Source organism: Eurosta solidaginis, chromosome 3, assembly GCF_040869045.1.
Source record: "Eurosta solidaginis isolate ZX-2024a chromosome 3, ASM4086904v1, whole genome shotgun sequence".
Classification (NCBI taxonomy): Eukaryota; Metazoa; Arthropoda; class Insecta; order Diptera; family Tephritidae; genus Eurosta; species Eurosta solidaginis.
The window spans coordinates 31329108-31347091 of NC_090321.1; the positions used below are offsets into that span (position 1 = coordinate 31329108).

At 36.5% G+C, this 17984-nt stretch overlaps 2 protein-coding genes across 4 annotated transcripts in view; one reads left to right on the plus strand and one right to left on the minus strand.

Annotated features, from left to right (window-relative positions):
* LOC137243525 (alpha-tocopherol transfer protein) overlaps positions 1–17984 on the minus strand; it is a 96583-nt gene that overhangs the window by 17176 nt on the left and 61423 nt on the right. The window lies entirely within an intron of this gene.
* LOC137245872 (uncharacterized) lies at positions 8774–16790 on the plus strand. Its single transcript, XM_067777075.1, has 7 exons — positions 8774–9152; positions 9231–9603; positions 9660–9904; positions 14633–14741; positions 14892–15232; positions 15321–15693; positions 16356–16790. The coding sequence occupies exons 1-7, from the start codon at positions 8851–8853 to the stop codon at positions 16623–16625; spliced, it is 2013 nt and encodes a 670-aa protein (XP_067633176.1). The 5' UTR covers positions 8774–8850; the 3' UTR covers positions 16626–16790.

The following is a 17984-nucleotide window of genomic DNA, read 5'->3' on the forward strand; positions in this document are numbered from 1 at the left end:
TTCCAGACATCTCTAAAATTTGTTCATTATTAACGAATATCGAAGGGAAAAATTTAATGAGAAATCTAATTATTTAACTACCGATTAGGAGTTAAGTCCGAATATGAGGACAATCCCATCTAAGACCACTTTTACACATGCCTTTATCTACAATAAATCGTCAATATATAATCTACATGTTTAGATATGTTCTATCACTGGGAACTGTCAAATTTTCACGTTTCTCTTTTATTATGTGCTTCAAATTAGAGTTACACTCTAGAGGTGAAACTTTTACTATGAAAAAAACTCCGCATCTCTAAATTTTGATCACAATTTCCGATAATCAAAACGACATATGTATATGGGAAATCTTGTTATATAGTTAACTAGATCTTAGAGCTAGTCTACATATAACGAGATTATCTTCATCTTCCAACTTAACTCCTATCCCTATCATTTCCCATTTAAATTTTTTCCTTCGATAACACACTCCGAACAAATTCCAGACCAAATAAGCCAATACTTTTCTAAAGGCCTTTGAGCATTTTTAAATTGGTTCTGGTTTTCGAGAGTTTTGTACCTGAAAGTGTTAAAAGAACGTTTTTCTGCTATATTGACTACGCTTTGTCGTCACGAAAACTTCGTTTTATTACAAAACATCATATAAAATTTGAAAATGCGTCTATTTTCCTTGAAAATTCTGTTTTATCCTTTAGAATGTTCTCTTTTCAATTTGAGATATTGATCTTTAAATTGTATTAGGCTTTCGATACTTTCCCCATACAATTTTTTTTAAGAATTTGAAGTATAATTTTAGGCATGTAAGACCACGTTTAAACATGCACTTATCTGCAATGAACCCCGAATAGTTCATCTAGCTCTAGGAACTAGATAATTAACATAACAGTTTCCACGTTTTTCTTTTATTCCGTACTTCCATTTCGAGATGACACTCTAGAGAAAAAATTGCCATCTCTAAAATTTGTTCACAATAACCGATTATGGAAGCGGTAAATTTGTATAGGAAACGTAGTTATTTAATTACCGCTGCAACTATGTCATATGTATGTAAACTGGGTTTTAGCGATACTTTGATAGCTTTGAAAATATTTCTCAATAATAGGTTGGTGTAATGGCGGAAGTGGAGGGCTATGAAAACCACTCGCAAAATGAGTGAGCATTTATACGATCTGAAGAAATAGTTCTTAAATTTTTTTGGGGTTTTTTCCCAGGTGTCCCGTCGGGATTGTGTTTGATCGGAATTCGGTTTGGATTACGAATTGTTGAGATTTGCTCGATTCTAAGGATAGCTCGATATATTTATGCATTATCTTTGATTGTGGAAGTTCTTGTTTTGTTTTTTTTTTTAACCTAAGCTTAAGTTGTTTGCATACAAATAAAAATAAAAAATTTGGTCCGTTTTTGAAATTTGGTCCTTTTTCCGTTGAATTTTGGTGCCAATGACAATATTTTGTGGCAACCATGTTCATGACAAAATATTCGAACTTAAAATTCTGTAGAACTTGCATTAATGGTTAGTTAAAATAAGTTCTAATATTGAACTGTTATCGTCTGAGTGCAGTAGTTGTATAATTTTTGTAAGCGTAGGTTGTGTTAGAAAAGTGCGTCTTTAAGTAATATTTATACTTGTATAAAAAGTGTTCTCCATTTGTGAATAATTAGATAGAAAGGTAAGCAATACTATAAAAAGTGATTTAATCTGATCTATTTTCTATATGTGACCTTATGCGGCGTTACACCTGATAAATCTACTACCGACCAGATCTTTACTATGCGCCAGATTCGGGAGAAGACTCACGATAAGTGAATCGATACTCGCCATCTTTTTTGTCGACTTCATAGTAACCTTTTACAGTACGAAAAGAAGCTGCTTGTAATCTGCTATGTCTGAATTTTAGTTCACTGCAAAGTTAAAAGGGCTCTGACAAATGACGTTGAGCAACACCACCAGCCCCTTAAGGATTGGCAAAGTACTTGCTGTTATTCAAGAAAGAATCGGCACATTCGCGTCTTAGCAGCCACGTTAATGTTGACGAATATAAATTCGAAACTATGAAGGTTTTTTTAGCGTAGCATTAACAGCAAAAAAAATGACAGCTTCGAACTCAAACGGAGAACTCTTACCAACAAGTGGTTCGGACTGAGTAGGCAATTGAAAAGTAAACTCCTCTCTCGACGAACAAATATCATGCTATACAAGTCGCTCATCATACCGGTCTTTATGTATAGCTCGGAATCATGGACATTGTCGAGAGAGGATGCGATGGTGTGTTCGAGAGAATAGTTTATCGGAAGATTAATGGTTCTGTCCGCGATGCCGACGTACCGAAGGAGGTATAATGATGGGTTGTATGAGCTTTACGCAGATAGTGAAGCGTATATGGTCATGTTATGCGTATGGACGATGGCGCTCCGACCAAGATCTGCCAATACCACTTCAGCGTAAAACCTGTCAAGAGGTAATGAAAATCTGTGAAGTTTGTATGATATGTGTTCCAGGGTATGCGGAATCTAACTTTTTTAACCGTTCTAAATTTTGCGTAAACTTAACTGCATTTCTTTACGGTCAACCTGAATCATCGCTGATATCGATTCCTTGTTCCCCTAGATGTTTTTGAGTTCATCTTGGTCGTACGACCATCTGGTCGGAAAAGCGGGCTCAGCGGTCTAATGTTGAAAAATGGGGAAAAGAACTGTCCGCCACAACAGAGCCACTTGCTGTAGTAAAGCCCGCATACTGCTCGATTTGGCCCGGTATCGGGAAGGCTCCGTTCAAATACAGCCGAAAATACCCCCTGGCTGCACTTCATCCCAATAGGCACTGTCCGCATAACAACCTGGATAAGAAAGTTAGCAGTTAAAACTTTATCTCATAACTTTTACTGAGCTTTAAATAAATACGATGCGAGTAAGTATCGGAGAATTTTCCTCGAAACTTGGCCTAAACAAAGGCTATTTATTCAGAATAAGAGGAATGGGAAAGAGAAAAGAGAAAGGGAAAGAGATTTACTGTGGGATCTACTTATATCTGGATCGACACAGTAAACAGCAGACCCGACCCCGTCCATTAGTTTTGAATCATCCGTATACACATGTATAAAACGTTCTGCCATTTCTAAATTTCATTTCTGCGCCCTGGCACCAACCCTCCGGCTTAATTGTGGCCCCAAGATCTCTGTCGGCACAGGATCATATATTCCACTTGCCCGATCTTAGATGGCGCTATGCTAGCCTGCACTAAAGTTGCCCCGAGGCCCTGAGCCTTGTTGAAGTTGCTATCGCGATGTTTTTGGCCATTAGGTCTGTAGGCGGGTGTGTAGAATGGCGTGCAATTATACCGTCGGGGTAGTTTTTAGGGCTCCAAAGTTCTTTTTTAGATATTATAATTGAATCGGTTAAAAATCAAGACCCGCAAAGAGTAATAAATTTTGTTTTATCAATATTTCCCAATTAGACTGGGTCGAAAAAATAAGTTGCACAAGGCCGCTCCTGAATTCGAAGCTTGATTTTAAAATTTGATGAGTCATAACTTTTACCTTCCAAATATCTATAACTCCTTCTAATGCCCTTTTGAGCTCCGAAGTCGTTTTCTTGTAGTTTTTTCTGCTAAACCAGTTGTAAACTTCTAAAGTATGATTTTCTTCACACCAAGTTGTGAAAAAAGAATACGTGAAAACAACTGCAGAGCTCCAAATGACATTAAGAGGAGCTGTGGAGATTCTTTATGTAAAAATAATGGGATATCAGTTTTAAAAACAACAATTTCGGCTGTATTTTCCAGGATCAAAAGAGAACAAAATTTATTTTTCCGCGATCCTCTTAACATAACCTTCAAATATAGCGGCGGACTTTTGCAAGTTTTTTATTTCGTATGGACACCAACCCAGTCTAATCTCCACTGTATGTCGAACGCTCTAATTTGCGCACTTTAATTTCCCTTCACGCGGCCGCCGTGGTGTGATGGTAGCGTGCTCCACCTACCACACTTAGGATCCTGAGCTCACGCCCCGGGCAAAGTAACATCAAAATTTTAGAAACAAGTTTTTTCAATTAGAAGAAAAATTTTCTAAGCGGGATCGCCCCTCGGCAGTGTTTGGCAAGCACTTCGAGTGTATTTCGACCATGAAAAGCTTCTCAGTGAAAACTCATCTGTCTTGCAGATGCCGTTCGAAGTCGGCATAAAACAAGTAGGTCCTGTCCCGCCAATATGTAGGAAAAACTAGAGGGAGCACGACGCATATTGGAAGAGAAGCTCGGCCTAAAATCTCTTCGGAGATTATCCCGGCTAACATTTATTTATTTTTAATTTCCCACCTCGTTTTGCCCTAAATCGCATTCGCAAAAGCTCCGGTTAAATTTTTAAGAACGAAAAAGATCCGCGTTTGTGGATGCACATTAGGCTGGAGCGTCAACATATGGAAAAAAATTATCAAATTTCAGAGTTCTAATAGGAGGGGATGCCTTATAGTAACAAAAAAATACCCTCTTTTTTTATTGAAATCGGTCAATGTCTTCTGCCTCCGCAGTGCCTTCAGAATATAATGTTATTAGCTCTGTGACTTTTGAGTTTTCGATCAAGTTTTTCCGTAGTTTAAATCTTTCTCTTCGTACCTTGTGTCTATCAATTACCTCGGCATCAGATCCAATGTCGAACAGAACAGATGAAGCTATTGCCGCTGCTGCTCTGTCTGATACTCCATATCGATCACATGTCTTCGATAACGTAGGAAAATGGACGGGCACAGACTTTTTAATTTTCTTCACAGGAGCGCTTGTACCAATTGGGTATTCTGAAATTTCTGAATCCGATGATGCCGCGGAAGAAATGCTCAGGTCTAAATCCGCTAACGTTGAACTATTTTGGAATGTGCTTGGGCGATTTTCTATTTGCTGTTTCCTTTTCAAAGTTCTTTGCAACTTCTTTGAGGCAGAGACGTCAACTCCACTGATTTTCATCAATCGCAACGTTCTTTGATCTATCAGAAAATTTTGCTTTTGTTGATGAACCTTTTTATTTTTAGGACAAATGCACCGACTTAATTCTTTGCACTTGCATGTTGCTAAATCAAAAAGTTTCGCACTACTTTGCCGAAAACTTTTTAACTTTTCTGGGGAAAGCCTCTTGATAGACTTAAGTAGGTTTTTATATTTTAAATGAAATGCCTTTAACAGTTGAATGACCCTCGTTCGTGTTACTGTCGGAATAGATGTAGTTCGCCATATACTTTCTATTCTGGACGTCACGATATCTGCTATCTCCGAATAAGTGGGTTCTTTTGCTGTTTTTAATTGCAATGTCTCGTCCATTCATATAACTTTATCACATCTTCGTATGTAGGTAAAATATTATCTTTTATTTCACAAGTATCCCCAAAAATAGGATATTTCACACTTCGAGTTCTTTGCATACTGACCAATTGAAATCAATAAAAACAGCACTGAAAACAACGCGTGCGTGACAAGTTCCGGTAAATATATTTTCGAATACTTCCGAACTAAGCTTATAAAAACAAGACTGATTTCTCCGTTTATAATAGATCGAAAAAATTAAGGCACAGGACGGCGCTTAATTATAAGTCTACGAGAATTCGACGCGCACCAACATTAAACAAACTTTTTTTTTAAAAATGACTCTATTTGCACTGCTTCAAAGAATTTCACTATTGTTTATCTCGTTTACTATTTTTTAGTATTAATACTATGCAACAAGTGTTTTAGGAAACATCATACCCTTTTAACGAATGCAAAAATAAAATTTCTTGGGTAAAAACAGAAAATTTTTGATTGAGGACTTTCAATATAGCAGGGCTTATAAAGTCAAGGGAACATCATAATGTTGTATTAGTACGCTTAAAATTTTCGTAATTAAATTTACTACAACATAGAAGGGCTAACTTTTTTTCGTCCATAGACTCTTTCTGATTTTAAAGTGGTTAAATCTGCAATTTAAAAAAAAAATTCGTTATTTTTTCAAAGTTTTTTCAACGTTTTTTGGAATAGTGGCCAAACTACTGAATATACTTATAGAGTTAAAGGCAAAAAATGTTTATGGAAATTAGTATAATGTATAATTCAACAGTTTAAATCGAAAATATAACAAGTAAGGAAGGTTAAGTTCGGGTGTAACCGAACATTACATACTCAGTTGAGAGCTATGGTGACAACATAAGGGAAAATAACCATGTAGGAAAATCAACCGAGGGAAACCCTGGAATGTGTTTGTATGACATGTGTATCATATGAAAGGCATTAAAGAGTATTTTATGAAGGAGTGGGCCATAGTTCTATAGGTGGACGCCATTTAGGGATACAGCCATAAAGGTGGATCAGGGTTGACTCTAGAATGCGTTTGTGCGATATGGGTATCAAATGAAAGGTGTTAATGAGTATTTTAAAAGGGAGTAATCCTTAGTTCCATAGGTGGACGTCGTTTCGAGATATCGCCATAAAGGTGGGCCAGGGGTGACCCTAGAATTTATTTGTACAATATGGGTATCAAAAGAAAGGTGTTAATGAGTATCTTAAAAGGGAGTAATCCTTAGTTCCATAGGTGGACGCCGTTTCGAGATATCTCCATAAAGGTGGACCAGGGTTGACTCTATAATTTGTTTGTACAATATGGGTATCAAAAGAAAGGTGTTAATGAGTATTTTAAAAGGGAGTAATCCTTAGTTCCATAGGTGGACGCCGTTTTGAGATATCGCCACAAAGGCGGACCAGGGGTAAACCTAGAATTTGTTTGTACAATATGGGTATCAAAAGAAAGGTGTTAATGAGTATTTTAAAAGGGAGTGATGCTTAGTTCCACAGGTGGTCGCCTTTTCGAGATATCGCCATAAAGGTGGACCAGGGGTGACTCTAGAATGCGTTTGTACGATATGGGTATCAAATGAAAGGTGCTAATGAGTATTTTAAAAGGGAGTAATCCTTAGTTCCATAGGTGGACGCCGTTTCGAGATATCGCCATAAAGGTGGACCAGGGGTGACCCTAGAATTTGTTTGTACAATATGGGTATCAAAAGAAAGGTGTTAATGAGTATTTTAAAAGGGAGTGATGCTTAGTTCCACAGCTGGACGCCGTTTCGAGATATCGCCATAAAGGTGGACCAGGTGTGACCCTAGAATTTGTTTGTACGATATGGGTATCAAATTAAAGGTATTAATGAGAGTTTTAAAAGGGAGTGGTGGTAGTTGTATAGGTGGTCGCCTTTTCGAGATATCGCCATAAAGGTGGGCCAGGGGTGACTCTATAATGCGTTTGTACGATATGGGAATCAAATGAAAGGTGTTAATGAGTATTTTAAAAGGGAGTAATCCTTAGTTCCATAGGTGGACGCAGTTTCGAGATATCGCCATAAATGTGGACCAGGGGTGACCCTAGAATTTGTTTTTACAATATGGGTATCAAAAAAAAGGTGTTAATGATTATTTTAAAAGGGAGTAATCCTTAGTTCCATAGGTGGACGCCGTTTCGATATCGCCACAAAGGTGGACCAGGGGTGACCCTAGAATTTGTTTGTACAATATGGGCATCAAACGAATGGTGTTAATGAGTATTTTAAAAGGGAGTGGGCCTTAGTTCTATAGGTGGACGCCGTTTCGAAATATCGCCATAAAGGTGGACCAGGGGTGACTCTAGAATGTGTTTGTACGATATGGGTATCAAATTAAAGGTATTAATGAGGGTTTTAAAAGGGAGTGGTGGTTGTTGTATAGGTGGTCGCCTTTTCGAGATATCGCCATAAAGGTGGACCAGGGGTGACTCTAGAATGCGTTTGTACGATATGGGTATCAAATGAAAGGTGTTTATGAGTATTTTAAAAGCGAGTAATCCTTAGTTCCATAGGTTTCGAGATATCGCCATAAAGGTGGAAAAAGTTTTAAATTACCTTCTTTTAAAAGTGGGCGGTACCACGCCCATTGTCCAAAATTTTACTAATTTTCTATTCTTCGTCATAAATTCAACTCATCTACCAAGTTTCGTCCCTTTATCTGTCTTTGGTAATGAATTATCGCACTTTTTCGGTTCTTCGAAATTTTCGATATCGAAAAAGTGGGCGTGGTTATAGTCCGATATCGTTCATTTTAAATAGCGATCTGAGATGAGTGCTCAGGAACCTACATACCAAATTTCATCAAGATACCTCAAAATTTACTCAAGTTATCGTGTTAACGGACGGACGGACGGACGGACGGACATGACTCAATCAAATTTTTTTTCGATCCTGATTATTTTAATATATGGAAGTCTATATCTATCTCGATTCCTTTATATATGTACAACCAACCGTTATCCAATCAAACTTAATATACTCTGTGAGCTCTGCTCAACTGAGTATAAAAAATGCAAATTTTTTACGTACCTACATATATGAAGTCGTGTTTTGCAAAATTGGGAACTTTCATATTTTCACCGGTGCGGAGGCAGTTACTCTAATCCGAATTGGACAAAATTTTGCCAGACGTAATTTAAGCCCAAAAGGAACCAGATTTTCACTATTAGATTGCAGTCTGATGAAAAAAAAATTTTCGCTCCACCCTAATGCATATATTCATAACAACCCTAGTATACTTGTAACACGTAAAATTTTAATAACGCAAATACTAAGTACTATGATAAATTTTGAACATCATTTTCTGCTAATTTAACCGCAATTAAAACTATTAAATATCTGAAAAAATTTAAAATATTAGGTTTATCTTGATTGAAACTAAGCTACCTAATTAAGCTCATTTCAGTGTCCACATAAAGTAATCAGTAGCATTTAAAACTTTATTGGGTTCACTGAAGTTGGCATAGACCAGAGAAATTCACTTAAAATTGTATATAAAAAAAATTTAAGAAATATGGCAGCAATACGTCCCTTGAGCGAGGAATTGCAAAAAATTGCCATCGAGCAACTGAACGAAGTACCAGAACGATTGCCGTGCGACATTGCTGCATTACGTGATTTCATTGTAAAGCAACCACATTTGCGCGCGCGTAATGATGATCAATTTTTGGTAAGCTTTTTGCGTGGCTGCAAATATAGTTTGGAAAAAGCCAAATCAAAAATTGATAATTTCTATACAATACGAACAATGTTGCCAGACATATTTGCGAATAACACTTTATTGGATCAGAAGAATCTAATGATCCTACGTTCAGGGTGAGAGACTTTACAAACTTACTGTATGAATATTTTATTGAGTTGCAAGGAAAATTGATTTAACTTTCACTTCAATAGAGCACTCGTAGCATTGCCAAAAACTTTAGGTGTTGGCGGTCCAGTAATAGGCCTTTCGCGCTATAAAATAATTGACGAACTACCAATAACGATGAAGGAATTTTGTCGTTACACCGCAATGGTAAACGATAGAACAATAATTGCCAGCGATATTGCTGTAATAGGTGGATATATGGAAATTGTTGATTTGGATAAAGTCGGCATGAGTGCGGTGTCGAAATTTGATCTAATTATAGGCAAACAATTCAGTACTTATTATCTGAAAGGTTCTGCTATACGTATCAAAGGTATACATGTAATAAACGCACCGAAGGAAATTTTTCCTGCTCTCAATATTGTACGCAATCTTCTGCCGGCTCATTTGAAGGCGAGGGTAAGTATTGGAAGGGGATGAGAAATACACCTTTTAACTTTTCATTTGCTTTACAGTACTTTATACATCGCGATTTTCAAGCACTCTACAAGTATGTGCCCAAGCATTATCTTCCCATTGAATATGGCGGCATGAATGGTTCACTAGCAAATTTGCCCAAGCAGCATGAAAAAGAATTAATGGACTTTAATTATTATTTCATTGAAAATAATAAATATGGTGTAGATGAAAATTTGAGAAATGGCCAAAAGAGAGATATGAATTCTTTGTTTGGAATGGAAGGAAGCTTCCGAAAGCTGGAGCTAGATTAGATGTAAAAAATTTAATAAAATCATTGTAACCATATCATTGATATTAAACTGACCAATTGTTTTTTTTTTTTCTTCTAACATTTTTTTTAACATTAATGGTTTGGAATTATAAAAAAATAACGGAAGGATTAATTTTTGCTGATCAAGTGTTAACATGAAATATTAAGATGCGACTCTTAAAGTTTTTATGAGCATGTTTCGAAGACTCCTTGTGGTTCCCTATCCTATAAATTTGCTCTGAACAAGCTCACTGTCTTCAGCGCATGACAATACAACCACAGCTTTGGTGAATTTTCGCTAGGTAAGGTTAGATCTTGCCCAAAAATGTTACTTTGGACTAGGTAGGCAATTGAAAAGTTAAGTCCTCCCTCGACAAACGAAAATCATGCTCTACAAGTCACTTATCGAACCTGTACTGACTTAGAAGCACGGAACATGACAACATCAGATGAGGTGTCTCTAGGAGTATTCGAGAGACAAGTTATTCGAAAGATTTATGAACCTCTACGCGTTGGCGACGGCGAGTACCGGAGAAGCTTTAATGATGAGCTGTACAAGCTTTACGCAGACATCAACATAGTCCAGCGAATACAGCATCTACGCTGGCTAGGTCATTTTATGCGAATGAAAGATGGCACTCGGGCTTAAAAACTAGTTTTATCGGAACCCGTCTATGGAAGCATATGAAGAGAGCGGCCTCCACTCCACTGGAAGAACCCAAAGGCAAACGATTTAAACTCCCTTGGTGTTAACAATTGGCGTAAGTTAGCACTGCGAAAAAGCGATTGGCACGCCTTCTTGGACTACCACAACCGTTTAAACGGTGAAGCGCCACTTAAATAAGTAAGTAGGTTAGGTTGGGCAGCCGGCACGTGAGGACCTCACATAGACTGAATGAGTCCTAGCGAGGGCAAAGGTATCTATTCTCTTCTAGTTTAGGCCTAGTCCGATTCGAGACTTTATACCTACAAGAATTTTTGCTAAGTCAATTCCGAAAATAGAAGAACATCTTTGTTGTTCTGCCTAAGTTGCATTACATCGCTTTATATAAAGCCCTAGAGCTTTTGTGCACAAATCTAGTTCTTGTAGCATTGTTGCAATTCTTTCTACTGTGTATGCAGCCATGGATGTGTAAAATCCGTTATAAACAATAGGAAATTAATATAAAAAACCAAACGCTGAATAAACGATAAGTCACACATTCCTATAAATATTAAAAATTTTGATATAAAAATATTGGCAAAAAGAGGCTTGAAAAGTACATATATATGTACATACCTGCTTGAGTGATGAATAAAACTGGAGGAGTAAGACATATCAAAGACTGCGGCCATAGAGACATGTTTAGCGTTAACCGGTTAGTTAGGTACATATGTGATCATTAAACTTTGGATAATATGTGTTTCGAAGCAACAGCGAATCATTATACTCAGTTGAGCAGAGCTCACAGAGTATATTAACTTTGATTGGATAACATTTGGTTGTACAGGTATAAAGGAATCGAGATAGATATAGACTTCCATATATCAAAATCATCAGTATCGAAAAAAAATTTATTGAGCCATTTCCGTCCGTCCGTCTGGATTGGATAACATTTGGTTGTACAGGTATAAAGGAATCGAGATAGATATAGACTTCCATATATCAAAATCATCAGTATCGAAAAAAAATTTATTGAGCCATTTCCGTCCGTCCGTCCGTCTGTCCGTTAACACGATAACTTGAAAAAATTTTGAGGTATCTTGAAGAAATTTTGTATGTAGGTTCCTGGGCACTCATCTCAGATCGCTATTTAAAATGAACGATATCGGACTGTAACCACGCCCACTTTTTCGATATCGAAATTTCGAAAAACCGAAAAAATGTGATAATTCATTGCCAAAGAAGGATAAAGCGATGAAACTTGGTAGATGGGTTGACCTTATGACGCAGAATAGAAAGTTAGTATGATTTTGGACAATGGGCGTGGCACCGCCCACTTTTAAAAGAAGGTAATTTAAAAGTTTTGCAAGCTGTAATTTGCCAGTCGTTGAAGATATCATGATGAAATTTGGCAGGAACGTTACTACTATTACTAAATAATACTGTGCTAAATAAAAATTAGCAAAATCGGATGAAGAACACGCCCACTTTTTAAAAAAAAAAATTTTTTTAAGTCAAATTTTAACAAAAAATTTTATATCTTTACTGTATATAAGTAAATTTAATCAACATTCAACTTCAGTAATGATATGATGCAACAAAATACAAAAATAAAAGAAAATTTCCTAATGGGCGTGGCTCCGCCCATTTTCATTTAGTTTGTCTAGAATACTTTTAATGCCATAAGTCGAACAAAAATTTACCAATCCTTCTTAAATTTGGTAGGGGCATAGATTCTATGACGGTAACTGTTTTCTGTTAAAATGGGCGAAATCGGTTGAAGCCACGCCCAGTTTTTATACACAGTCCACCGTCTGTCCTTCCGCTCGGCCGTTAACCCGATAACTTGAGCAAAAACCGATATACCTTTACTAAACTTAGTCCACGTACTTATCTGAACTCACTTTATCTTGGTATAAAAAATGGCCGAAATCCGACTATAACCACGCTCACTTTTTCGATATCGAAAATTACGAAAAATGAAAAAAATGCCATAATTCTATACCAAATACGAAAAAAGGGATGAAACATGGTAATTTGATTGGTTTATTGACGCAAAATATAACTTTAGAAAAAACTTTGTAAAATGGGTGTGACCACCTACCATATTAAGTAGAAGAAAATGAAAAAGTTCTACAGGGCGAAATCAACAGCCCTTGGAATCTTGGCAGGAATACTGTTCGTGGTATTGCATATATAAATAAATTAGCGGTACCCGACAGATGATTTTCTGGATCACCCTGGCCCACATTTTGGTCGATATCGCGAAAACGCGATATACATACATCTAAGGGCCACTCGCTTTTAAAACCCTCATTAATACCCTTAATTTGATGCCCATATCGTACAAACACATTCTGGAGTCACCCCTGGCCCATCTTCATGGCGATATCTCGAAAAGGCGTCCACCTATAGAACTAAGGATTACTCCCTTTTAAAATACTCATTACCACCTTTCATTTGATACCCATATCGTACAAATACATTCTAGAGTCACCCCTAACCCACCTTAATGGCGATATCTCGAAAAGGCGGCCACCTATAGACCTAAGGCCCACTCCCTCTTAAAATTATCAGTAACACCTTTCGTTTGATATCCATATCGTACAAACATTCTAGAGTCACCCTTGGTCCACATTTATGGCCATATCTCGAAAAGGCGTCCACCTATACACCGAAGGCCCACTCGCTTTTAAAATGCTCATTAACACCTTTGACTTGATTCCCATATCGTACAAACACATTCTAGAGTCACCTCTGGTCCACCTTTATGTTGATATCTCAAAACGGCGTCCACCTATGGAACTAAGGATCACTCCCTTTTAAAATACTCATTAACACCTTTCATTTGATGCCCATATCGTACAAGCACATTCTAGAGTCACCTCTGGCCCACCTTTATGGCGATATCTCGAAAAGGCGTCCACCTATAGAACTAAGGATCACTCCCTTTTAAAATACTCATTACCACCTTTCCTTTGATACTCATATCGTACAAACATATTCTAGAGTCACCCCTGGTCCACCTTTATGGCGATATCTCGAAAAGGCGTTCACCTATAGAACTAAAGCCCATTCCCTTTTAAAATACTCATTAACACCTTTCATTTGATGCCCATATCGTACAAACACATTCTAGAGTCACTCCTGTTCCACCTTTATGGCAACATCTCGAAAAGGCGTTCACCTATAGAACTAAGGCCCATTCCCTTTTAAAATACTCATTAACACCTTTCATTTGATGCCCATATCGTACAAGCACATTCTAGAGTCACCCCTGGCCCACCTTAAAGGCGATTTCTCGAAAAGGCGTCCACCTATAGATCTAAGGCCCACTCCCTCTTAAAATGCTCAGTAACACCTTTCATTTGATACCCATATCGTACAAACACATTCTAGAGTCACCCCTGGTCCACCTTTATGGCGATATCTCGAAAACGCCTTCACATATACAACTAAGGCACACTCCCTCTTAAAATACTCATTAACACCTTTCATTTGATACCTATATCGTACAAACAAATTCTAGAGTCAGCCCTGGTCCACCTTTATGTCGATATCCCTAAATGGCGTCCATCCATAGAACTATGGCCAACTCTCTCTTAAAATACTCTTTAATACCTTCCATTTGATACACATGTCATACAACCACATTCCAGGGTTAACCTAGGTTAATTTTCCTACATGGTGATTTTCCCTTAGTTTGTCTCCATAGCTCTCAACTGAGTATGTAATGTTCGGTTACACCCGCACTTAGCCTTCCTTACTTGTTTTAACTACATTTAATTAAATTTGAAGCTACTTTAATGACAATGAAAACAAAAGCTAAAAAAGCAAGCGAAACATTGGCAATAAAAGGGTAAAAGTCGCAATAAAATAAAATAAACGCTTCAATGAAAGTGTTACAGTTATGAATGACTTCCCGAAAAGTTTCACAACAAAAAGTAATCTAATTAATATTTTTAATGTACTTTACACTTATACGTGTTGCACTATAAGTCCATGTTGTGCCTGTATGTGTATATCATACATGTACCATATGCACTTGCATAAACACTTTATGCGCATGCGTGCAGAACACTTAAAACTCTGTCTTCAACGCTTTCAAATGGTCAAAAGCTTGTAAATTTCAGTGCGCTTTACGCTCAAGCAACAGTTACTGCGACGAGTATGTACATTGTGGTAGTGAGTTAGTAAGTGAGCGCTAAGACTTGGACATTGTGCAGAAACGACATTTGCTTTAATACCCTCGAATTAAATAAATAGCAACTCACTAGTTACAAACGATTTCAGTCGTATCGAAGACCGTCAACGATACTGCACGTTGAGTATTAGTTCAATATTTGCAAAACATACACATATTCAATAGAAAATATGGTGGTACTACGCCCACTGCCCGACGATTTGGCAAAGAAGGCGACAGACGAGTTAAATGAAAAAAGCGAAGATAATGATTTTTATGTGAATGCATTACGTGAATGGGCTGAAAAGCAACCACATTTGTGTGCAAGAACGGACGATCAATTTCTAATAGCATTCCTGCGTGGCTCTAAATTTAGTTTGGAAAAGGCGAAACAAAAATTGGAAAACTTTTACATACTGCGTGCGGCTATGCCTGAAATGTTTCGCAATCGTAATTTGATTGAAGCAAAATATGAGGCAATCATTAAGTCGGGGTAAGTGTGCAGGAATAGAAAACTGGAAAATTGAGAAACTTAACTAAGCTCAATACTAACATGTATAATATTTTTCAATGTAATAAAGTGCTGCTGCAATTTTACCCGAGCCCGCCAGTGAGGGTTGTCCTTTGGTTGCACTGCTACGCCCAAGCGAGTTTAATATGGAACAACATACGATAACGGATGTGCTTAAAGTTGGTTCGATGATGGTTGATATTCTTATGCAGGAGAATGATCGTGTTTTTATCGCTGGTTATACGTTCATAATTGATCTTGGTAATATACCAAAGGCTGTGCTAGTAAATTTCGAACCGGAGTTTATTCGAAAACTGACTATATTAATCAATAAAGCTGCACCTTCTCGTATGAAAGGCTTCCATTTTATCAATGTACTGCCGATTTTTGAAAAACTATTTGGCATGGTGAAAAGTGTGATAAGCGCAAAGTTAAAGGAAAGGGTGAGTGTTATTTATATAATATTTACAGGTTCTAATCAATTCATTATAAGTGGGGTAATTCAATGTAATGGCCGATCTCCAAACAGTTGAAAACTCGATTAAGTTATTACGTTCAAAACTATTTTATTGTGCCCAGTAGTTTTGGCATTGCTTTAGTGTTAGTAGATGTTAAACAAGGCTCGAAAAAATTAGAAACTTTTACCTTCTATTGAACTTCTTGATTCAATTATCTTAAAATATATTCCACTTCTGAGGTATGCGAAAAGCAGTTTCAATAGTTTTTAACACGCTTATATTAGCTTCACTTGTATATAACTCTCTAGGCTAGGCGGGCAAAGGAGAGTTAGACCCATCTAGCGGCAATTATTAAAGACTCGCCGCAGTGATTAAATAACTCGCTACAGAACGAGTTGTGCATAATAGCGAAGACACTCACCTCTCTGTTACGGCGCGTTTTTTAGTTTTTTTTTAACTATATTTATGTTATTTTCAATTAAACCTTACCTTTGAAAATATTTGTATTGCAAATGTGAGTCTGGGAGCTTGCATACTCCGATTTTCGGTTCATCTTCATTTCATGTAATTTTAATAAGTAAACTATGACTTATTAAATATGTATGAGAAAATTTTTTTAAATTTGCTTTTCCTTTCTTTAATCACAGTTTTACGTTCACGGCAATAACTTCGAAGAGCTCTATAAGCACATACCCAAACATGTGCTACCAAAAGAATATGGTGGTGATTGTGATATACAAATTCTGCAAGCAGAGTGGTGGCAAAAACTAAACGATTACAAAAAATTTTTCGAGGAAGAAGACCAATATGGCATAGCAGAAGGCTACGAGCGGCTTAAGCAAGTAAAAGAGCTTATTGCGGATACCAGTGTGTTGCAAGGAACGGATGGCTCTTTCCGACAATTGGATTTTGATTGAAGTTATTACTGTGACTCAATGAATAAAAAGATATCAGCCACCAAAGCAGTAAACATAATATATTAAAATGTATTATACATATTACGCACTTATAACTTATGTATGTTTTTAAAACGAGTTTTAACGACCGTTAGATACAATTTGCAATAAAAATATAAAAAATTATGCGAATTGGTATACATTTTTTTTATTTTATTATACATTTTTTAGGCTGACTGATCACAAATATCTTTTTTTATTTCAACATACGAACACACAACAACAAATTTAGTAACACTCATGAATATGTCTTTCAGTAATTATTAGCCAATCAACTTTTTTCATTTTATTATATTACAATATTTTCTTATGCAAACAAATTCGCAACAAAAAATTATGATCAGCTTTTGGTTTTTTTTTATAATAAACAGCCTTAGTGAGCTAAGCATTAATTAAGAAAGCAGATGAGAAGTTGAATACGTCATTTGTAACACAAGGGCATTGAATAGTAACTGACTTTGAGTGTGGAAATTTTAAATAAATCAAGTGAAGATTTTACCATCATTCAGTTTATGCGTTCAATTTTAATATTTGGATTACTTTACTTATTGATTGCTTCTGTTTTGTGTAAGCTTTACCAACTATTCATTTTTTTTTTTTTTTGGAAAATTTGGGCTGAGAGTCGTGAACTTGCCATAAATTGCATTTATCGCTCCTTATTCGTTCAATGACAAGAATATGAAAAAAAAGATTCAAAGTGTACTTAAACTCCCAACGAAAAGATGCTAGTAAAATCAAAAAAATCTAATTTGTTGTTCTTGAATTAAAAGACATTCAGTTAAATTTATCGTACTATGGTTAATTCAATCGATTTTTTTGTCATTAATACAAATTTGTTTAGTTATTTCAACAGAAGAAGTACTGCTGGTCTCAACTTAACAACATTCTATAAAAATTATGGTCATTTCAACAGCGTAGAACTTTCAATATTGCAAATGCATCAGCTAATTTTAAAGAGAAACGTACGCTCACCGCGCTCACTAGTTTGTTCTTATGACTATAGTGCCACAGAAAACTCTGTCATATCAACAGCCACTGTTATTCAAACGTTGACGAAAATCTGTTGTTTTAACAGTTTTCGTTGGTATTCTTATTAATGATTGTTAGTTAACAGAGCAGAACTAGGCGGCCGTGTTGTGTTGGTAGCGTGCTACGCCTGCAACACTGAAAATCTGGGTTTTCAAGCCCTGAAAAAAAACAACATTAAACTCTTTAGAAAAGTTTTTAATTGGAAAAATATTTGTTTGCGATGGATAAAAAGTTACAGAAATATCGGCTGAATTGACCCGTAATTCGGTTGATTTTACCAGCTTTTTTCTT